The sequence below is a fragment of the Heterocephalus glaber genome, unplaced genomic scaffold (genome assembly GCF_053883595.1).
Source record: "Heterocephalus glaber isolate CG9 unplaced genomic scaffold, H.glaber_assembly_v1.0 deba00001472, whole genome shotgun sequence".
NCBI lineage: Eukaryota > Metazoa > Chordata > Mammalia > Rodentia > Bathyergidae > Heterocephalus > Heterocephalus glaber.
The window spans coordinates 10354308-10377213 of NW_028258315.1; the positions used below are offsets into that span (position 1 = coordinate 10354308).

The 22906-nt window shown below is 44.8% G+C and overlaps 1 protein-coding gene across 4 annotated transcripts; it reads left to right on the forward strand.

The window, feature by feature from the left end:
* The first annotated feature begins 5690 nt into the window (after nucleotides 1-5690).
* Pak1ip1 (PAK1 interacting protein 1) lies at nucleotides 5691-16669 on the forward strand. 4 transcript variants are annotated; one of them, XM_004847703.4, is made up of 10 exons: nucleotides 5691-6072; nucleotides 8387-8549; nucleotides 10684-10804; nucleotides 10878-10952; nucleotides 11602-11654; nucleotides 12098-12243; nucleotides 12332-12429; nucleotides 14637-14736; nucleotides 15607-15730; nucleotides 15886-16669. In XM_004847703.4, the coding sequence occupies exons 1-10, from the start codon at nucleotides 5989-5991 to the stop codon at nucleotides 16086-16088; spliced, it is 1167 nt and encodes a 388-aa protein (XP_004847760.2). In that variant the 5' UTR covers nucleotides 5691-5988; the 3' UTR covers nucleotides 16089-16669. The 4 variants fall into 4 exon arrangements, with proteins under 4 accessions (XP_004847760.2, XP_087037888.1, XP_021116328.2 ...); XM_087181762.1 differs by having other exon boundaries at nucleotides 5718-6141; nucleotides 8387-8570; XM_021260669.2 differs by having other exon boundaries at nucleotides 5718-6141.
* The last annotated feature ends 6237 nt before the right edge of the window (nucleotides 16670-22906 follow it).

The window sequence follows — 22906 nt, forward strand, 5'->3', positions numbered from 1 at the left end:
ATCTGACCGTCTCAGATAGCTGATTGGCTTTCTCACCCTCCATGCTCCCCAGTGATGTTCGATCGCCCTGGCTGGACTTCAGCGATCTTCAGCAAGATTCCTGCTGGGTTGGTTTGGCCAGAATCCCCCTCCCCGCCTATGTTTTCTTTTCATAATTTTCCATCCACTGACACCTGCTGCTCCTGGGCTATACGTTCCCAGTTGGCCAGGTTGTTTTGGGAGTCGAGTCTGACCGCTCCACCACACCCGAGCGCCCCATCACTATACCAATGGCGTGGCCCTAGGCCCTCCTTCCTGCTGCACTTTAACGAGCTCTAGCGAGAGACTGTTTTTGTTGTTTGTTTCATATCTTTATTGCCCCCCCCATAAAAGTCACAGTGTTTGAGACTTTGTTCAGACAAGTGACAGCTATGGTTCCAAAGGTCTGGATCAAAGGCTATGCTGGCGGGCATGGGTGTCCCTTCAGCCCTACGCAGCATCTCTGTTGCTTCCACCCTACACCTTGCTGACACTGAAGAGCAATTAGGATTGTGCAGAAAGTCAGTCAGTTCAGAGGAGGCTGGCCTCACCTCACACCCAGGAAAAGGACCAGGTTCTGCGGAACAGACAGAGGCGGTGCTGGCTCAGCACTCTGGATGACGGCCTGTACCTGAGGCAGAGATACTCCCCACGTGGCAGTCCTGGGGGACAGGGAGTGTGGGTCACTGGTCACATTACACCCCTAAACCAACGGGAGGGAGGGCAGAGCTCCCTCTGCAGTGACAGCCAGACTCCCCAGGGGAGAAGGCTGTCAAGCAAAGACACTGGCATGGATCCCAAGGGCTCAGGTAAAGTACCTCAAGCAAAGACCTTCCCTTTCAACGCCCAGCAGCCCTGCTCTAAACAGACCAGGGAGCCCTCCTGGGTTTGTCCACATGTGCTGTCGGGGGTTGATTGTGTCAGGAAGAGGAATTCCCTCCAGTACTCTCTGCTATTTGCAGTCTTTGGGGTGGTGTGGCTCTCCATACTTGCCGAACAAAATCATGTGAGGTCCCCCATGTTTTCAGGCCCTGGTTATTTGGACAATTCTGATGCTTTACCTTACTCCCTAGGCCACTGAAAGTATTTTCATAATTGCTTTGCAATAATTAAGGTAATTAAAAAACTTTAATATCCAAATATAAGTCACTATTCAAACTCCCTACTGTTTATTTCTTTGAATCAATATTCAAATAAAATCTACAAATTCGGAAAACAAAACTACTTCCCACAAACCTGAAAAATGAACCGCCCTCTGACTCTTGGAGCACAGAGCTGCAGAGAGGGGCCTTCAGCAGCAACCTCCGGGAGGCAGGGTATGCCTGCATACCAGAGGACTTGGCCTGGGGTTTCCCAGAAGTGTTTTGAAGGTAACACTGCATTCGTGAGGTACTTGCCCAAGGCCTAGGCCCCCTCCTCCTTCTCACTGAACTTGGTGCTAAAGCTGAGGTTGGGGCAAGGACATCAGGTCTGTGTGGACCCCCGCTCAGGCCAGTGAGATACTTCTAACAATCTGAAAGACTGGACAGGCCTGGGACCCTGACTACTGTAGATGTCCTCCACCAGCCCTAAACTGTCCTACTTCCCGTTTTCTTTTACTTAAGTAATGTTTTGTTTAAGCCACTGGGTTTTTTTCTTTTGTTTTGTTTTGTACTGGGGATCGAACTCAGGTCCTTGCTCTTGCGAGGCAGGTGGTGGAACCACTGAGCTTAAATCCCCAGCCCTTCTTTTGGTTTTTTGAGACAGTGTCTCACTATGTAGCCCAGGCTAGCCTCAGCCTCCCGAGTGCTGGGATTATAGCCATGTGCCACCATACCCAGGCCACTAATGTTTTATTTTTGTTATTTATTTATGTATTTATTTATGTATTTATTTATTTATTGGTACCAGGGATTGAACTCTGGTCCTTTCACTTGTGAGGCAGGCAGCAGAACCACTGAGCTAAATGTTCATCCATTGTTTTATTATATCAAGTTAAACAATTCCTAACTACTATAGCAGCTCAGCATCATTCAATAAAACGTATTGGTTAAGATCCTTTCTTTAGTTTTTTTCCTTACCATTTTAGTATAGGCAGCTAAGTTAGAAAGAAATTAATATGCAATCAGAGAGGGACTAGGCTGTCAAGGAAGTCAGCAAAAAAAAAGAAAGAAAGAAAAGAAAGACACCAGAATTGTGGCTGGAGGCGCATCTGAAGACCAGGCCTCAAGATAAAGATGCGATGGCTGGGACTATGTAGCTCCCTAAGGGGTAAGCAGTAACCTGGAATTATACTGTAATTGGTATCACCTTGCCCAGGAAGTCCAGATGGGCATCAGCCACCCAGGCGAGTGACCAAGGCATCAGACCCATCCCTTCCCAAAACGCTTCTTTCTATGCACCCATGGTTATGTGAACCATTTCCCTACTGGACCAATATTAGCTAAGCTGCTATACTTGTAGTCCTATAGTTTGACCCATGTTGTGACCCTGTTGTATAAACTACCCGACAAAGGGCCTTCGTGGCAACCCACTTCCGGGACCCCTTCAGTCTCTCGGGAGCTATTTCTATTCCCCAATAAATCTTTCTTACTCTTAACCTCCTTTGTCTTTTGGAATTCATTCTTTGATTTCAGGGAACATGAACTTGGCCTATTGGACATCTAGACAGTTGGGAGTTGTATTTTCCCCTGTATCAATTATAAGCCTGATTTTGCAGAAAGAAAATAAGACCCGTGGCTATAACTGGGTGAGTTGAGGCTGTAGTTGGAAAGGGATTTGGAAGCAGAATACTGATAAGGAGGTGGAGGCCAATGTGCCATGTTGAAACCACCTAAGAAGATGGCAAGAGCAGGGGACAGAGGGGCCTTAAAGCTAACAGTGACAAAGGGTTCACACTATTTTGCTCCCAAACCCCTATTATTATTTCACCTGGTTACTCTTATGAAGCAAGGGGAGCAAGTTTCTATCAGGGCAAAGTCTAAGTGTCCAGGGGGAGCAATCTTGCTCCCTCTATCTTTGCTTCCCTCAGCTCTGAAATACAAAGGGGAGCAAAGTCCTCTGGGACTACAACCACATACAGTTTACCAGAATTTAAGAGTTACAACTTTTCACATTAAGAATTGAGGGTCACTGTGCAGGAATATTAGCGCTGTGGTATTTGTAGCAGGGCTGACCTTTCTCCATACTATTCTGCTCCTAACTCAGAATATCCACCTGACCACCACCACCCAAAAGGGAAAGCTGAATGTTTCTTCTCTGGTGAACAAAATCCAGGCATTTAATAAGTATTTGTTGAATGACTAAACGAATCAATGCATGGCTCAAGGACAAAAATCAATCAATAATTTAAAAGCAAAACTAAAAATAAATCCTCACATGCTCTAGTGTTTATTATTTAACTCTCAACAGTTGGTCGTTTCTTGGCAACTGCAGTTTTCATAATGAGATCAGATGGCTTTTTACATCCTGTGTGTGGAGAGAACAGGAGGTTTTACAGGAAGTATGCTCCATTTCAATCCAGTTGAACAGGTGTATGATTTTGCATTATGTGTTTTTATCCAATGAATACTTACAATCTGAGCAAGTTATGAAATTACTGCCACAGCCACAGATGAAATGCTGCTGCTTTGTTCTCTGTGAAAAAGAATGTTCAAGGCCAAGGAAATGTAAAAGCAGCAGCAGTACTGTTACTCAGTTGTGTGGTCTTGAAAAAGTCACTTTTCTGGACATAGTTCAGCACTTACATAACCTGTAGTTAAGACTAAAATAGGGATTCTCCCTTCGATGAGGCATTACTTGCTTTGAAAACTGAACGCTTTTTTCTAAAAATTTACATCCACAATTTTGCAAATAATTTCTGGGGATTCAGAACCCCTGGAATTTATCCATGAGTCACCCACTTCCCACATTGGCCTAGATGCTAGCTCTTCGGAGCTGTGATTAGTTCCACCAATCTCTAATCTTTTTAAAAGTAAAAATCACTTTGAGTTACATATATGGTGCCTATACAACAGTTTCCATTCCCTAGGTAACAATGACAACGCACCAGAAAATAAAACTGTTTCTCCAAATGCAAACAAACATGAACTAAAATATGCCCTGAATTAAATACATAAGACAACCCAAACACCAAAGAAAAGCACCTAAGCACGGGAGGATTCTATTACAGTTCAAACAGGGCATTTAAGACTTACCATGGATGTATGCACTAACCCCTGCTTATGAAATTGACCTGATACAGGGCATATGATCATAGAACCTCCAAATAAATGATAATGTAATGTAAAGGAATGATAAGTAATGATAAGTAATGATAAGTAATGTAAAGGAAATATCCTAACTCCCAACCTGCTAGATGCCCAAAACGCCAAATTGATGTTCTCTAAAATCAAAGAATGAATTCTAGGTACAATGAAGATTAAGAGTAGGGAATATTTGGCCAGAGATTTAGCTCAGTGGTTCCAGCGCCTGCCTCACAAGTGCAAGGTCCCAAGTTCAATGGCCGGTACCAAAAAAAAAAAAAGAGTAGGGAATGTTTATTGAGGGAAAGACAGCTCTTGCCTGAGAGGGACAGGAGGGGACACCAGGAAGTGGGTTGCCCAGGACCCTGCTTCTCAAGGGACTTTTAGGGAGCAAAGCCACAAAGGTGAGGGGAGTACAAAGTGGGACAAAACTACAGTCAACTAATAAGATCCAATGGAAAATCACAAGGTCGGTATGAGATGGGTCAAAACCATGGCCAACCAATAAGACTACAAGTATAGTCGCTTAGGTAATAATACTGATTAAATGGAGATCAAATGGGGAAGCAAGTCACCCTCAAGCTTGTAAGAAATGAACAAGGATCATCCAGGAAGAAATGGGCTAGGGAGGTTTCGGTTCCCCACCGAGGTGATTGATACCTATTTAGAATATCAATCCCTGCTGTTCATCCCCAGGGAAAGTGAGTGTAATAATTCCTCTTTTGCGAATCCTAGCCTTAGTAAATGTGTCTCAATTGTTTTCTGCATTGACTCCCTCTAGGGCCCCGCCTTAACTGCCTATCAAATATCTAATTAATTTAGCTGTCTACAAGAGACCTGTTACGGTGTCTATGAGAAATATTCGAGCTAATATTACTGCATTGAGTTTTTAAGAAAATTGTGATTTCTAACACATCTCTACATCTCCGACTTTATGAAAATCTCCAACCTAAAAGGCTGTTTGCTTTTTCTTAATTTCCCTATATGGGGTTAGGATGAGGTCAAACAGGTCTAAAGATGAGACTTCCTTCTAGATTGCTCACGACGGTTGACTGTGTCCTCCCATAAATCAGTCCGCTCCTTACACCCTGAGGTGAAATAAGCCATATCCTAGGCCGATCTGACCCGAGGGAAGCCTCGCGAACCAGGCTGGAAGGAAAGGCTGGCAGCAGAAAGCTCTAGGCCACAGGAAGCGGCCTTCTAGGGTACCGATTTCACTCTCGCACATGTGTGCCTGTGGCTGCAGACCGGACACTGACGACACGAACCCTAAATCCCACTCTTCTCCCTGTAGCTAAACAAAGACTCCTTCTATGGCTTCTTGCACAAAAAGAGAACTTAACTCTTCACCCCTTCTCCGTGGGCCCTCCGCACCTCCAGAAACCCTAGCCCTCCGGGCCGGAAGTTAGTCCAGCCCCTTCCGTGACGTTCCGGAAATGAGGGCCTTGTGCAGAGGAAGTCCCGCCCCACTCCCCCAGCCCAGCCCTGCTTATGTCTTCCTACAATTTGCCTGCTTGCTCCCATTTTTTCTTTCTCGTTGTAATGAGAAACTCCTCTTCTGGTGTCCCTTCTTGTTCTCTGCCTGGAAAGTTTACGGCGCTGAAACCGTCTCCTCGGATCCAGGCAGCCCCGCGCAGTGACGACAATTTCAACGCCGGCGCAGCAAGGTCCCGCCATTCCTTTTGCTTCCGGCTCCGTCACCGCCGGGGCGCCGCAGGATTCCTGGGAGAGGCGAGTGTGCTGCCGCATGGAGCTGCTGGCTGGTAGTTACGAGCAGGTCCTTTTTGGATTCACTGTACACCCGGACCCCGAGGCGAATGGCGGCCACGAGGTGAGACTGGACGAGCGGAGGGATTACCGGGGAGGGCGGCACGGCGTGTTTGGCGTCCACGCGGCCGAGGTAAACATTCCGCCCCTACTTCTCGTTGTCTGCTGTCCATGGGTTACTTGATGAACCATTTTCGGGCCTTGAATAAAAAACAGACCCTTTGAGACACGGAATACACATTTTGCAAAATGCCACTTAATATCTGCCTGTTATAGTTAACAATTGTTGTATGAATCGCCTAAAACATTTATCGTGTCTTTGTGTTGGAAACATTCAGAATTCTCTTTACTAACTAATTTGAAATGTACAGTTGATTGTTGTCAATCACTTACCTCTAACACCATAAAACTTTTCTCTGTCCATTTCCTCAGCTTTCAGTACCCACTGTTTTGCTCTCCCCTTTTGGGTAATCAACTCTTTTGGTTTCCCCCATGGACATTTTCTCTTTGCTCATTTATGAAATGGGAGTAATTGTGTCGCGTCACAGAGGCTCGCTGTGAAAACTACTGTTTATGTGGAATGTAGTAGTTTTACAGTAAAGAAAACACATTCAGTAATGAGGTAGCTTTCTAGGAGCTACAGTACTTCTAGTTGCTTCAGAATAAAATAGTTCTGGTCTAGAAGTCAGGAGATCAGAAACCTAGGTATTGTCTTATGTACCACTTTGACTATTGTGTTGGCAGTCTACTTTTTTATTTTCTCATCTAATAAAGTACTTACAGTGTTCTATAATTTCTCTCCATGTTATATGTCTCCCTTGTACAGCATCCCTTATGTTAAGGTCTCTACAGCAAGATCCATACCTCTGGGGACTTTTTAATCCTCCTTCCCTACCCATGTTAAGTTCCCAGTAAATAATGCATGTATGTCATTTTCTTTACCTAAGAGGGGTTGATACTGATCAAAGCCCGAACATTTTGTAAAATAGCAGGACAGAAATTTGGTGAAGGAGCAGGCTGTTTTTTCCTTAGACCCTGTCTACGCACACTTGACTGCTGTCACCTTGTATCTGTAGTTCATTTTCCTATGCCCAGAAATGCCAGCTTCCTTCATGCCACGGGGACATTTTTGTGACTTTGTTTTTGACATATAATAATTGTACATAGTTCTGGAATACACTATGATATTAATACTTGCATACATTATATGACAGGGTAATTGATTCTCTGGGGCTTATTTTGGTTAATAACGGAAACATCCATATTCAGTTTTTCTTGATAGGGTTTGTCATACTTATCTCTATGTACCATCACATTAATTTATTTTATGTCTCTCCCATTGGTATGGAAGCTCTATTAGAATAGGGATTTTTGTTTACTACTGCCTTAGTTACTTTTCAGTCGTTGCTGAGACAAAAATACCCAACACCCAAAGTTAAAGGGGGAAAGGTTTAGCTCACAGTGTGTAGAGGTTTCAGCCCAGAATCAGCTGGCTCCAAGGCAGGGTGGCATGGCAGAGGGGCATCACAGAGGAGAAACAGTCCCTGGCAGGCAGAAGACAACAAAAGCAAGGAAACAAGGGGCAACCCACAGCTCTTTTCTGTCCCTTACATCTTACCCAGGCTGCTTAGGGCGGGTAGCACTCACCCCCTTAATCCTGGTGCCCTTGATCATGACACCATGAATCAATTCCAGCGTCACACTCTCTACATCCAGCCACCTCTGAAAATCCCAGCTATGGCCGCTTGAGGCTTTGGGGGACATCTAGACATGAGCTGTAACAACTGTTATATATCAGCTGCCTAAAGTAGTACCAAACATGGTAGATAACGTTTTTTGGTTTTTTTGTTTGTTTTTGGCACCGGGGATTGAACTCTGGACCTTGCACTTTCGAGGGAGGCAGGTGGCGGAACCACTGAGCTCAATCTCCAGCCCTTTGTTTTTTTGAGACAGGGTCTTGTGATGTAGTTCAGGGTGGCCTTGAACTCATTATATGTCCCAGATTGGCCTCAAACTTGAAGCAGTCCTCCTACCTCAGCCTCCTGAGCACTGGGATTATAAGTGTGTGCCACTGTGCCCTGCCATTTTTTCAATGAAAAAGTTCAAATAAAAATTTGCACAGTTGAATGAATAAATGAATGAATGACATGGAAATCTCACATACGAGTAAATAGTGCCTAGTCCCTTCTCCATCATTGGGTTCTGGAGTCATGATACCCAGCATTGCTGTCCCACTGAAATCACTCAGTTTTCAGGTTCTTTGCATATCATTGCGTAGTTTATCTTCCGTTCATAGGATCCATCGGTAGTTTTTATGGGTTGTAGAACTATGTTGCTAGACAACTGTGACATAACTGATCATATGTTGTACTCTTCAGAAATGGACTTCAGTGGCCGACTTCACTCACCACACCCACACTGCCTCCTTGTCAGCAGTAGCTGTGAACAGTCGTTTTGTAGTCACAGGGAGCAAAGATGAAACAATTCACATATATGACATGAAAAAGAAGATAGACCACGGGGCTCTAGTACATCACAACGGTAAGGACTGTATCCTGCAAGGTAAGGTGGAGGTGTTATCACTTCAGTGTTTGGCTTCAGTTGGACTTTTTAGTACATATCTATTATGTAGCATATTTTTTGCCAGGAGATTTAGGCCACTCACAGTCCTGCTGGGAGATAGAAAGTGTCATTTGCCTCACAGCCTGGGCACTGTTACCACCAAAGACCTTAAGTATAGAGGACTAAAGCACACAGAAGGCAGAGGTCCCTGGAGTTGAGGTGGGCACAGAGTAGTAACTCCCACTCACGGTTGGGTTTTCCATACTGATGGTGAAGTTGCCTGGCAGGATTAAGGGGTGGAAAGATTCTAGGTAATTTTTTCCCCCTCAGGACTGAAAATCATATGTTGTTTGCACTTCTAGGGGACAAATGAGGGGCTTATTATGTGTTCAAGAAGAAAAAGGAAAGGGAGAAGTGAGAGTAGTAGGATTAGCTGGCTGTGGCAGCACACGCCTGTAATCCCAGCACTCTGGGAGCCTGAGGTGGGGTGTATTTCTGTGAATGTCCTGGGTTCAACCCCCATTACCGTCAAATACATAAATAAGGTATATGCTTAGTTCGGGAAACTCAGCCAGGGAGGTTGATTTCCTGCAAAGATAAGATAAGATCCCTTTTCCCATCCTATCTTTTATATGTTTCAAAGGTTCTGTACCAAGCATTGGTTTCTAGCACTAAATTGAGAGTGATAAATGTTTGCCTTCTATTACTGGTCCTTAGACACTTCAACAAGTGTCTTGCTCTTCAGCAGAAACTGGGCTTTGAGTGATTTCAACATAATATTCCTTTTCCCCTCGTTCTTATCAGGAAGGCTTCCTTGTCAGGTTTGGACGAAACAAGTTACACAAATACAGTATGTTCCAACCCACTAATATTCAACAATAAGAAAAGAACTTAGGCAGTAGATTGGGGATGAGTGAAGTACACTTCCTGGTTTCCTGCATTCTTTGTGTAAATCCTTTTTTCTAATAGCTGTAAATAGATCTTCTCTTTCTGGGGAGCAGATGGAGTCAGGGACATAGCGAGTGGAAGATGTGGGAGCACAAAACTTCCAAGGTCAGATGTTGGATGTAGGGAAAGAGGAAAACATGGGCAAAGCTGGTTAATGGCTTCTACTTTAAGAAGGTGCTACACAAACCCACATATTACCACTTTTGTTGTTTGCAGAATTATTAAAGAATGTTGGCTCTTTCCATAAAAAGTGTAGCTTAAAGGACTGGGAGGTGCCTAGGGAGAGAATACCAACCCAAGGGTTTCGCTTGTATTCTGTAAAGGACCCAGCAGTAAATAGGCTGTGTGGACCACGTGGCCTATGTTCCAGTTGCTCAGCTCTGTCACAGTTGTGTGTATGTAGCTATCTGTGTTTTAACTGAATGAACTGGCTGTTTTTCAGTAAAATTGCATTGAGGAAACAGACCGCCAGCCAGAGTTGGGTTGGCAGGCAGTGGATGGTAGATCCCTCAGCAGTGGGGCAGGTGTGCTGAATAACGCAAACAAAAGGAATAGGGTAAAAGTGTTATATGTAGACTGCTTTGGGGCTAGAGGAATGTGGTATTTTTCCTCACCTGACTCCTGTCTTTTAATATTTGACCCATAGGGGAAATTTGGGGGAGATCTACAATTTAGTTTTTGTGGGAAGAAGGAAATGTTGTGAAGAGGTTGAAAGATGAAGGAAATTTTATTAACCACAGGAAGGAGTTTCCAGGGGGCACATCTGAAACGTATAACATTTTATAAAATTGTCCAAATAACTTCTCATGACAGTGAGTGAGCAGTGAACGAAAGTCCAGTCATAACAGCTCTGATAGTGATTGGACTGTGGCTGACTGGGTAGCTAACCCTCTTTAGAAAGCAGAAGTCATGGCTTTGCGTCCTGATTGTTCACCAGGTTAACTGAGGAAGCAGTTCATTTTGTTGGAACTCAACTCTGACTGCCCTAGCCAGCCATCTCCCAACTGTGATGGCAGACGGAGAAGGAACTGATTCGCTTTGATCTGCATCTCTGCCGCTGAGCTGCATCCCAAGTCCAGTGTTTTACTCACAATAGTGTAGGCCTCCAACCAGAAATGGAGCCTTGTTGAGAGTGAATCTAATTTTGCCTCTCTTTTTTCTGCAGGCACAATAACTTGCCTGAAGTTCTATGGCAACAGGCACTTAATCAGTGGGGCCGAAGATGGACTCATCTGTGTCTGGGATGTGAAGAAGTGGGAATGCTTAAAGTCAGTTAAAGCACACAAGTAAGTTGGCTCTTCCCGCTGGCGCTCTCCAGGCACCATGCAAGTTGGGAGCTAACTGTTGGTTTCATTTTAGAGGACATGTGACCTTCCTTTCCATTCACCCTTCTGGCAAGTTGGCCCTGTCTGTAGGCACAGATAAGACATTAAGGTAAGTCATTCGTGCTCAGAAGTGTCTTTACCAAGTTGGATCTTTTGCCATAATAATTAGATATTGTTTGCTGTGTTGTTCCACAGTTTTCAGTCATTTAAAGACCCTATGATACCAGGAAAAGGTAGAAAGCTAATGATCTGTTTCATAATGGTAGTATTAAAAATGACCTGCATTCAAATGTGCACTAATGTTCCTGTCATCCTAAATTGTGGACCAAGGAAGAGGATAGTCTTAAGATGAAATGGTTTAGGAGATGAAAGCTTTTGAAAATACAATAAGCACAACATATTAAAAGTGTGGGAACAAAGTGTACTTTAATTCTGTTTGATTATAAAAATTTCAAGTTGGAAGTGGTACACACCTGTAATGTCAGCACTCTGGGAGGCTGAGGTAGGAGGATTGCAAGTTCAAACCTAGCCCGAGCAAGATATTGAGACCCTGTCTGAAATTTTTAAAAAGTGAGCTCAGTGCAGAGGCCCTGGTTCAATCCCCATTATTGGGAAGGAAAAAAAATCAAGACGTTGCTGAAAGAAAAATGGCAGGTTCTTAATAGTCAGGATTTGGTAAAATTGTCATTTAAGCAAGTCTTCATTTTGCTTGTGCTTCAATTGATGATCATGCCAAAAGCAAGCTTCTTGTTTTATAGAACGTGGAATCTTGTGGAGGGAAGATCAGCTTTCATAAAAAATATAAAACAAAGTGAGTAGTTTTGTTTAATAAGCTAATGGAACATGAATGTTCACAAACACATGCTTATGTATATGTTTACAGAGGTTTATTTTCGGGCCGGGGATTTAGCTCAGTGGTTTTGCCGCCTGCTGCGCAGGCGCAAGGACCCGAGTTTGATCCCTGGTACCAAAAACAAAGAACAGAGGTTTGTTTTCTATATACTGGTACTGTTTCCTGTGAACGAAATGTTTCCATTCACTTTCTTATGTAGGTTCTTGTGGCTCTGCCGTGAGTCAGCTCTGTAATTTTCAATAATTGTTTGAGTTAACTTGCAAAATGTATACCATAAATTTGTTGTGAAGATCTAATAGGAAAATGGATATGAAAATGCAAATAGTGTAAATATTTGCTCTTTTTATTACTCTGATCATCTTATTTCTCTGTTGATAAAATCTTGCTTTTATAACTTCCAGATGCTCACATAGTAGAATGGTCCCCGAGTGGGGAGAAATATGTAGTTGTCATCCTGAATAAGATAGATGTCTACCAGCTTCACACTGCATCCGTTAGTGGCACCATCACCAATGGGAAGCGGGTTTCTTCTGTTACCTTTCTCTCAGTAAGTTGTCAAACACTAGCTGTGGGAGTTTAAAGACTGCCAGGCCTGCCAACAGCATCACGAGTACCCTTCCTGTTCTCTCTCCTAGGACTCCATCCTCGCAGTGGCTGGAGACGAAGAGGTAGTGAGGTTTTTTGACTGCGAGTCCCTGATGTGCCTCTGTGAATTTAAAGCCCATGAACACAGGTATTTTACCAATTCCTCTGTGTAGGTGTAGAGCATTAATGAATGTTACACATGTACAGGTAACAGTTTCAGAAAGCAGAGTGTTTTAGAACAACTGCAGAGACAATTAGAAATGTGTGCAAAGAATGTTACATTCCTGGACTTTGTAATGCAGAAGTGATGGCTGTGATTAAGACTGACCATTTGGACCTTTTTCAGGTAAACCTGTTAGACTTGGAGCTTGAAAATTAAAATAAACAGGGCTGGGTGTATAGCTCAGTGGTAGAGCATTTGCCTAGCAGGTGGGAGGCTCTGGGTTTCATCCCCCAGACTACAAAAGACAAAGGCCCTAAACAATCTTGCTTTGTCCCAGCCGCTCTTAACTCTCCTTGTTCACTTCCTCCTTTCCATGCCCGTTTTTTTTTTTTTTTTTTTCCGGTACCGGGGATTGAATTTGGGACCTTGCGCTTGTGAGGCAAGCGGTGGAACCACTGAGCTAAATCCCCGGCCCTCATCTGCATGTTCTTGTTCTTCTTTGTCTCGAATCTTAAGTCTTATTTTCCAGAGAACTGGGATTGAACCCAGGGCATCCAGACTGAGCAACATCCCAGGCCTTTTTAAATTTTTGAGGTGGGGTCTTGCTAAGTCACCAAGTTGCCCGGGCTGGGCTTGAATTTGGGATCCTCCTGCCTCAATGGGGTGGGATTACAGGCATGTCCCACCCTATCTTTGTAAATGGACTCCTACAGTCAGTATATGGGGTGTTGCTCTGGATTTGGGGAGTAAACACATTCAAGGAAGGCCATTTCAGATGCATTACTAACGCTTAGGATATTTGGCCATCTGTTCATGCATTCATGCCGGAGTCACTGAATATCCAGTATAAGGCAACAGATTATAAGCAAGGTATGCAGCTCAGTGGTAGAGCACAGGAAATACAAATACGACTAAAGAATAAAAGGGTCATTTATTTAGATAAGATGATAAGGGAAGGAAAAATAAACCTTAAGGATAAAAAGGCATAAAGGATAACACCCACACCCACCCACCCCATACTAGGGATTGAATCTAGGGCCTCGGACACACTAGCCAAGCGCTGTATCACTGAGCTACAGCCCAGACCCAAGTAGCCCAAGGAGGAAAGAGCTTGGTAGGTTTTAAGGACAGGCAGAGGGCCTGCAGGGCTCATTAGAGTGAGAAGGGAGAGGGCAGGGGGCAAACTGATGCTTGCAGGCAGAGTGAAGAGCTTAGATTTCATTCTGAGTGGCTCTGTAGGTTTTGTTTTTGTTTTTTCTATTTTTGTGGTGCTGGAGACCGAATCCAGGGCCTTGAGCCTGCTGAGCAAGCATCCTCCTGCTAAGCTGTACCCTAGCCCCTGTTCTGTTTGCTGGGTTTTTTTTTTTTTTGGGTTTGAGACAGAGTCTTGCTATGTAGTTGAGGCTGACCTTCAACTCACTACGTAGCTCAGGCTGGCCTCAAACGTGCAGTGATTCTCCTGCCTCAGCCCCCCCAGTGCTGGGAGTACAGGCCTGTGCCACCACTCCTGGCATCGTTAAGGCAGGCAGACTGGTGTGAGGAGCCAGCTGCACAGGCGCAGCACCGGCTTCAGCCCTGATCCTGTCAGGGCCAGGCCTCATCCTCATCTTCATCACTTCCTCACCCGCTGTGTTATTTTAAAGTAGATGCCCAGTTTTGTGGGGTTGTAAGCCTAAAAGTAACATGATTTGACTTCACATGAAAAACTGTTAGCGAGCTAACCTGGGAGCAGAAAAGCCAGTCAGGCGACCTCCATAACCCAGAGAGAAAAGCCGCTTGCACAGAGTGGAGACCCTGGAGGAGAGGGAGGTGGCTGCTAGGAAGGGGCTATCATTCTCCTTTGTGTTCCCTTTCCTCACAGCACTGAGAATGCTTGGGGCCAGGGACTCCAGTCATACTTACTTCCTTTGAGATCGCCCAGTTAGTTATAGGCGTCTTCAGGTTTTTCTTACAACCTGGCTGATGGTCAATTTTACCCTGTTTTTCGTCCTGAAAATGAGTCACCAACCAACAGGTATATGAAACATGGTTATATGTTAAGACGCAGTTGAGCAGTGTGGGATAGCATTGCAAAAGCAAGAGACATAGAAGTGAGCATAGAGGGTTTTGGTTTTGCTTTATGCATAGTTTTATGAGGATACCACATGCCTTGGAACTGATGGTCTTGTGTGGCATCCATGTTTCTGTCCTAGGGTAAAAGACATGATCAGTGTTGAAATTCTGGAGCATCGTGTTCTTGTTACAGCGTCCAGCGATGGTTTCATCAAAGTGTGGAAGCTGAAGCAGAATAAGGTCGGTGCCGTAGTGTAGTGTGAGTACACTCTCACCCAGGTTTTGTTGCCAGTACTTTTTGTTAAGTGAAGCTGAATATTTTTGTTGTAAGACATCAGTCTTCAAGCATTTTAAAATTTCTGGGCATGATTGATATTAATGGTTTTAAAATCAGGCTCCCCATAGAGCTGTGGGTTGGCATTTGTGAGTCCGAGCTGATGGCAATCTGCCCTCTGCTCTTCTCAGAAAAGTGTCACTTGCTCCTTGGGCAATGAGTGTTCTCTGGAAAGTACCTGGTGAAAACACTGCCGCTGCTACACCGAATCTGTAACACCCTGATTGTGACTGTGGAACTAACAATTAGTTCCCAGAAGTCTCTTTAGAATTTCAGTTTATTGTTGCTTATTCCCTCATAAACACATTCTGTGAATACAGTTTTTTGGAGACTACTTTGTACAAGTTTTTGGTTTGTTAAGCCCTAGAAATCAGTGAGAAATATTCCATAGAAAATCTATTTATCATTTCTGTGTACATCTCAGAAATTGACCTGTGAATGCAACAATCAAAACAGTCATAAATCAAGAGAGTAGACTACTTCTCGACGTCATGTCTTACGCTCAAGAAAATAGAGACAAGCAGCACCTAGTGGTGAGGTTACGTTCTAGGGGATGCTTCAGGAGGCAGTTTCGTCACCGTGACCGTGAGAACATTGCAGGGTGCTTACGCCCAGATGGTACAGCCTCCTGCACGTGCGTCTGTCATTGCCTGAAACATTGCTCTATGGTGCATGGCTGTAATAGATTTTAAATCAGGCTGACTTGGTTATGGACAAAGAAGAGCACTCAGAATTCCTCTTACCTACATTATATGTTTTTCTCCCTTCACTTTTAGGATGTTCCGCCGTCGTTACTGTGTGGAGTAAACACTCAGGCCAGGCTGACGTGTCTAGGAGTGTGGTTGGATAGAAGGGCAAACACAAAGGAGAGCCTTCCTCCACCGGCAGAGCCTTCTCCTGGTAAATGAAGTTGATAGTTTTTAAAAATTGATCATTCTTGACCTCTGGGATTGTTGAAGTGGATGTTGTCTGGATAGCTTCGCTTGATGGTCAGCCTGTGTTTATTTTACTCAGAGAGTGGGACACAGTCTTAAATGCACTCTCTTGTGTTTCAGTAAGTGAAGAACAGGCCCAGATCAGCAAAAAGGAATCTGCTGCCGTGGTGCAGGCAGAAGCAGCATCAAGACCTGACCCACAGACACGTGGCTTAGGCAGTGACAGTAAGAAGCCAGCCAGAGGCCGCAGCCTGGGGTCAAACAAGAAAAGGAAAGTGGTGGAAATGTTGGAGAAGAAGAAGGGAAAAAAGAAGAAAATATAACACAGTGAACCCTAGAGTTCCCCTCCTCCAAAGAACTCTTTTTAGACAGAATTGTCATTTTCAAGTATTGTATCTAAATTTTTTTTTTCTGAGTAAAAGCAAGGAATTTTTTCTTCTGGAGAAAATGTATAGCTTTTAAAGAAACCACTTTTAGGTGGGTTTTTTTGTTTTTAACTGATAAAATTATTTTTGACAGATGAAAATAATTATATATCGTGAGCTTTGAGGTGGTCGTGCACATCTGTAATCTCAGCACTCTGGAAGGCTGAGGTAAGAGGATTGAAAGTTTGAGTCCATTAATGACTTAGGGAGAACTTGTGTCCAAAAAAAAATTACAAAAGGCTAGGGACAGTAGCACAGTTTGGACCTTTGTTAAGTACCAGTGCTGCCCACCCAAAAGAAAATTACTCATCCTGGTAGTTTAAAATTATAAAATTTTTTTTTTTTCTTCTGCGGAACTGGGGATTGAACTCAGAACCTTGTGCTTGCCAGGCAGGCTCCGGTGACACTGAGCTAAACCTCTGGCCCTGTAATATATAATTTTTATTGTTATGCAAAGCAAATAAAGGTCTTTCTCCTTTCTCAGTGTAACTTAATACAAAATCTTGAAACTGTTTGGTGTGGCGCTGGGGTGGAGCTCAGGGCCTTTTGTGTGTCATGGAAGTGTTACTCCTGAGCTACCCTCTCTGTCCTACAACCGTATTTTTGTTTTTAACAGATGGATGAAGGTTACTTTTTATTCTGCTTTCACGCAGTGGCCTACAAGACATTTTAAGGGCAGGAAAACAGACATCTATTATTTTTTCATGTCTTTCATCAAAAAAATTGACTTAACTAATCTACAGTAGTCTTGAATTTAGCCTGTGACTGTAATTTCGTCATCTGTTACCTAGAAAATGTAAGCATTTTTCTTAGATGACTAGATGTTTTGAAAAGATACATTAATACCAGATGTCTTCATTTGAATTAGCTGGGGAGATAAATACCTAGGCCCCAAGGACAATGGCTTCTGATTAGACAGCGAGGAATCAACATCTGGGCCCTGGAATTGTCATGTACAAGGAAGTCCTCTAGGACACGAAGCCACTTCCGGGTCCGATATTTCAGACTGCCCCTCAACTGATTTTGGGCTTCTAAACAAAAATAAAAACAAGTGGTTGTTTCTCCAAGTTCAGCCTTTTGAGGTTAATTATGGGTTGGCATACAGTTGTAAGGAACCCAGGAATCCCGTGTCCCCAGATACAGTACAGTGTCACACCCGGATGGAGAACATAACAGGAAGATGGAGAACATAACAGGAAGATACAGAACATTGCTTTCATCCACAGGGCTCACCTAGGAGTGCACCTGCAGGGTCATAGGGTGTTTCACCTGCAGTTCTTTAAGAAGAAAGCAGACTTTTCCAGCTGTGTGATTTTACATTCCTCTTTTTTTTTTTTTTTGGTATCAGGAATCGAACTCTGGTCCTTATACTTGCGAGGCAGGCGGCAAAACCTAATTTTACATTTCTGCCAGTAATGTCTGAGGGATACACTTTCGGCATTCCTTCCGGTGTTTGTGTTGCTCTCTTAGTCGTCCTGTTTTCTGGAGAGGTTTGCAGGAAGGCTGCAGGGCAGAGTGGAGGTTGGGGCAGGCAGAGGGCTGGTCCTCTTCCAATAGGCCTGTGCTCTCTCCTCATGGCTTCTGCTCACTGGTCTTTTCCACTTGCTTCTCCCTGTGGGGTTTTCATTGCTTTAGTAACTGTAATCCCAGTGTTTCCCACGATAGTTCCAGTCAGAGTACACAGCTCTCCTTGACGAGGGGAGTCGGCTCTGTCTCTTCCCAATAGGTACCTGTGGTCTGCATATCACCCGGCCACCCCATCCATCCCATCTGTGTCGTAATCTCCTTTGATTATGTAGAGGCAGATTTCCCTGCATTCTGTTCCTTCCTTAGACCACCCCATGCACCACCTGCGCCTTCCTGTCCATTGCTTACCCAACAGCCCTGTGTCAACTGTCCACCATCCTAGCCCTGGGGCTGAAAGCGAAAAAACAAGCTCCCTGCCCAAGGACAAAAGCCTTGGGGAATAAAGTGTATTCAGTGCCACAGCACGGGGTGACAGGGCAGCCTGACTGATGTTCCTGTGAAAGGTGAGATGGTCTTTGGTTTTCGGAAGAGGGTAGGCTGGTTGTGAGAGGGAACAGCACTTCCTTAGTTAGGAGGACTGAGCAGCCAGAAGCAAAAGCAGCTCTGGCTACCCTGGAGTTCAGCAGACCGGACTCTGATATGTCTGAAAGAAAGCTGGGATCTCTGCCCTCCAACCTGTTAGTCAGGCATCCGCAGGAGTAAACAGCCAGGGCAGCTTCTCTGGACAGCCCAGCTCCCCGGCGCCATTCCTGCCTGGGATTTGCAGAATGAGATCCACTCCCGCAGGCAGACGGGGGGGCAGTGTGGGTTCTCCCAGGAGCAGAACCCTGCTGTAAGCCGCACCAGGGATGTAGGCCTCACGCCCTGGCCCCGAACCATCCTGGAAAACTCCCACAGAACCAGTCCCTGGTGCCTTAAGGTTGGGGATCGTGTCCTAGAGTAAGTTACAGGTCAGGGAAGGGAGGGGGAAAAGTTCATCTCAGTTCACAGCTTCATGTAAATCAACAGTAACAACTGCCAGGCCTAACTTAACTGAGTCCTTCACAAAGGGGGAAAGCAAACAGGCTGCTTTCCGCAAACAGCAGCAGCTCCTCAGTAAATAGGGCAGATGGACTCCAAAGGAAGTACACAACCCCCGGCGCCGAGAAGGCCCGTGATTGTCTACACACCTGAGCAGACCGTCCTGGGCATCCGAGTCATAAACGTTGCACCCCAGATTCCTTGGCCCCTTCAATACCACAGAAGCCTAATTCCTTTCCCAGTGAGCTGCTGATAGCTCTCTGCTGGTGTTAGCCCAGCCACTGTGGGATGAAATCTCTCCCAGCCAGCTGCTGCTATTTCCCAGGGTCAGAGGTGATAAAGGGCTTTTCCCAGCCAGCTGCCAGAATCTCCTGATTTTAGTCCCTGATAACTGGAATAAACTTTCCTTTCAAAAGCCTATTTTTGATAAGATTCTTTATAACAACAACAAAACCCAAAACTGCACCTTCTTTTCCTGAGGGTTGAGGATTACGCATGGAGGCCACATAGCCTTCTGCTTTAGAGCTACCCAACAAAGCAGCAGCAAAAATTCCTTTTATGGACTAAGCTCCCACCCTAGGACTTTCCCTGCTGCACATTGTCCTATTCCTGTTACTTATGATATGTGATAGAAAGATACAGTGAATATTTAAAACTTTTAAAATGTATTACAATAAAAGACATTGCTATGAACCCCACACACACTTTGAACACACTTATCCCATCATTCTGGCCACTTTCTGAAGCACTTCTCAAAATCCTCTTTCATGTCTTTAGTTGCTCTGTCAAGTGACTGCTGAGGTGTCCTAATTCCATTCAAAACATTTCCCTTTCTTGGTCATCTTGATTTTGGGGAAGAGCCAGCAGTTGAACAGTGCCAGATCCAGTGACAGGTGGATGAGAACACCACGCACTGTCATGTTTTTACAAACCGGCCTTTGCTGGATGGCACTCGGCAGCAGCACTCGCCATATATATCTTTTTAATCACACCTTGTAAAGACACTCAGAAAACACTTCCAGAACTGCTTTAGAAAGAGGCAAGAATAATGGGATGAGTGTTTGGAAGTGAGGGGGAGTATTTTGAGGGGATTCATGGCAATGTATCTTTTATAGTCATAATTTTTTTTTTTTTTGTAGACAAGATCTCAAGAAGTTCAGGTTGGCCTTGAACTCACTATGTAGCCCAGGCTGGCCTTGAACATGCAATCCTCCTGCCTCAGCCTCCTGAGTGCTGGAATTACAGGTGTGCACCACCACACCCAGCTTTTACAGTCATAAAATATTTAATGTAATCATTCACTATATTTTGATCAAGTCTCAAAACCAGAGTGGGTTCGATGTATGTGACTTATGTTTCCTCCCCAAATTTCACTGTAAGCCCTGACCCCTCAGGACCAGCGGACATGTTTCCCCTGCCCTCTGGCCATGGTGCAGGTGAATTAGGGAACTTGTCTCGGCACCAGCCCTCTCACCCTTTGGCTTCATCCATTCAGCTCAAGAAGCTCTATTTTCAGAAGCTGCTTAGTGTCAAGTTTAACAGCAGGAAGTGGGAGGCCAGGGTGAAGCCCAAGCAAGCTCTTCCTCGTCTCTGACTGCACATTGTGCCCATTGTCTTGCTTCTCACTATTGACCTTCCCTCATTCTCTTGTGCATCTGCTGACCCACCCAGTACGCTTACTGACCAAGCATCGTGTGTGTGTGTGTGTGTGTGTGTGTGTGTGTGTGTGTGTGTGTGTGTGTTTCTTTGAGGCAGGGTCTCACTAAGCAGTTCAGGCTGGCCTTGAACAGGAGGTGAGGGAGCAAGTGGGCCAGAGAGTTCCCGGCAAATGAAGCAGGACTTTGGAGCACGGAGTCTGGGGCAGCATAAACAGAGGGCAGAGAGAAGGAGCTGAGGCTGGGGAGGTCCATGCGCAGGCTTTGCAAGCCCCAGCCTCAGATAAGGGAGCCACCAAAGGCTTTTGAGCACTGGGAAGACCTGGATTTAAAACAGGAGGGCTCTGGGCACGGTGCGGAGAACAGACTGAAGGTTTACAGCATCAGCGAAGCGTGTGACCTTGGGCTCCCCTCTGATTTCCTCCACGTATCAAACAGGAAACTGCAGTCCTTTCTGCATGGAGTTGGTATGAAGATTAAATGAGTTCCTCGGCGTAAAGCACTGCAGAGTCCAGCATGCAATAACATGGCACATGGGTTTGTAACACTGTTTTAGGACCCCCTATGAGACCAAGAAACGCATGGCAGGTAGGGTAGGCTGACAAGCTGGGCTACATAGCAAGACTGTCTCAAAAAACAAAACATACAAAGAGGCAGCATATTCCAGAGGCACTGCCTTTTAAGTCAGGCAGATCTTATTTCAAGTAGTAGCTCTAGCAATGACCGGACTTAGGTGACAAGGTCAGAGACCACTGCAGGGACAGAGGACAGATAAACTCCTGGACCCTTAACCTGTTACTTATAAAAAGCATGATTTGTGTTCGCTTCTGAGGCAGACAGACTTAAAAGTGGTTTTCACTAAAACCTGTGATTCCCCACATGGGCCCACAGGTGCCCAATGGGTAATTAGAACAAAGATTGGCCTTTGCTTTGTATCCTTTATTACTTTGTATTTTGGAAATAGGTACCGTGTGTTGGTCATTGAGGAAAAGCTGGCAAAACACTGACCTGGCCCTTTGAGAAGGAGGGCACCAAGAAAAGAGATTCACAGGACATTCAGCTGTGCATAGAAGTCTTCCCTGCCTAATCCTAGGGTCCCCTGGGATCCCAGCAGAGCCCAGCCCCTAGACGGAGGCTGCCCTGAGCCAGAGCAACCATGGAAACTAGGACTGAGACCCCAGGCTGCTGCAGCCCCCCAAAACACGGGTTTCCATCCTGTGCACAGGCAGGCCAGTCTGACCCACCTCTTCAAACCTGGGCCTGCTAAGTTTCCTCAAACTGAAGCCTTTTCTTATTTTCTCTTTCCTTTGTTAGAAGACCAGTTTTTGTTTTGATGTTTCGTTTTTTGGTCCTGGGGATTGAAACTAGGGCCCGCACACGGAGTGACATCTCCAGTCTCGTCCTTTTGATATTTTCTCTTAGCAGAGGGTCTCACCAAATTTCCCAAGCTGGGCTGGGCTCAAGCTGTGATCCCCTCCCTCAGCCTCCCAGTGTGCTGGGATCACAGGTGTGCATCACCACTTCCAGCTCTGGTTTGACTTTTGTCAGAACTCTACCCTCCTCCCCCTTTGCTCTTAGTTTTGTCTCCTTAATTTTAATTTTTATGTATGTTTGCAGTACATAATGATTATATTCATCTTGTGGAGCTGGTACAGGTACATAGCACATCTTAATTCTTTTTATATCCAATTCTCTCCCCCCCCCCCACTTCCTCCATCTCTTCGCTGTCTTACTTTTGCTTGCTTTGTTTTTTTTGTTTTGTTTTGTTTTTTGAGACAGGGTCTCACTATGTAGTTCAGCCTGCCTTTGAACTCACGCCAATCCTCCTGCCTCAGCCTCCCAAGTGCTGCAATTACAGGCGTGAGCCACCACACCTGGCTCTTAATTTTCAATTAAAGCTTTTTCCTGTGAATTTGAGCTGAATGCCTGTTTTAATTTACATTATCATTGAAGCAAGGGCCTGTGCTAGCTGGTGACACAGATAATTTCATTTTCTAAGGTTTAGTTTCTTTAAAGGGTAGGTGGGTGATGGGTCATGGTGATTTGGATACAACTAACATTCGAAGCTTGAACCAGACTAGAGAGGACTGAACCTCCAAATCCATTTCCAGCTGTTTAAAACAAATTCCATTGTTCATTATTGAAGAAACTTCCATTAAACTGGTGGGGGTCTGGTATTCTGGGATGGTTTCAAGTTCCCAGTCTTGATCAGCGTTGGCTGGTTAGATTCAGCTACAGCAAACCTGGGCTTCAGTTATGCTATCTGAAAGATAGCGGCTTCTGGAAGCAGGAAGTTTTTCTTTTAGAGTAAGTATGTGCTGCAATTAGCTTTATTCACTGAAGACTATGAGACGCATCTATGTGGATACTTGATGGATGGATGTAGGGGATAAAAAAAAGAGAGAGGAAGTTAGGGGTGACGCCAAACTTTGGTGTAGAACTAAATAAGTGGTCGTGCAGGAGATGCAGAGCCGGTCTGCGGCAGAGGCAATGTCACTCTGGACTTGGGTCCCA

What these genes read in the sequence shown, in the direction of transcription:
- Pak1ip1 (XM_087181762.1), top strand. Translation starts at nt 5,989, where the DNA reads ATGGAGCTGCTGGCTGGTAGTTACGAGCAGGTCCTTTTTGGATTCACT. An exon ending in TTGGCGTCCACGCGGCCGAG is followed by an intron (nt 6,142 to 8,386) that starts GTAAACATTCCG and finishes TGTACTCTTCAG; the next exon opens with AAATGGACTTCAGTGGCCGA. An exon ending in TAAGGACTGTATCCTGCAAG is followed by an intron (nt 8,571 to 10,683) that starts GTAAGGTGGAGG and finishes TTTTTTCTGCAG; the next exon opens with GCACAATAACTTGCCTGAAG.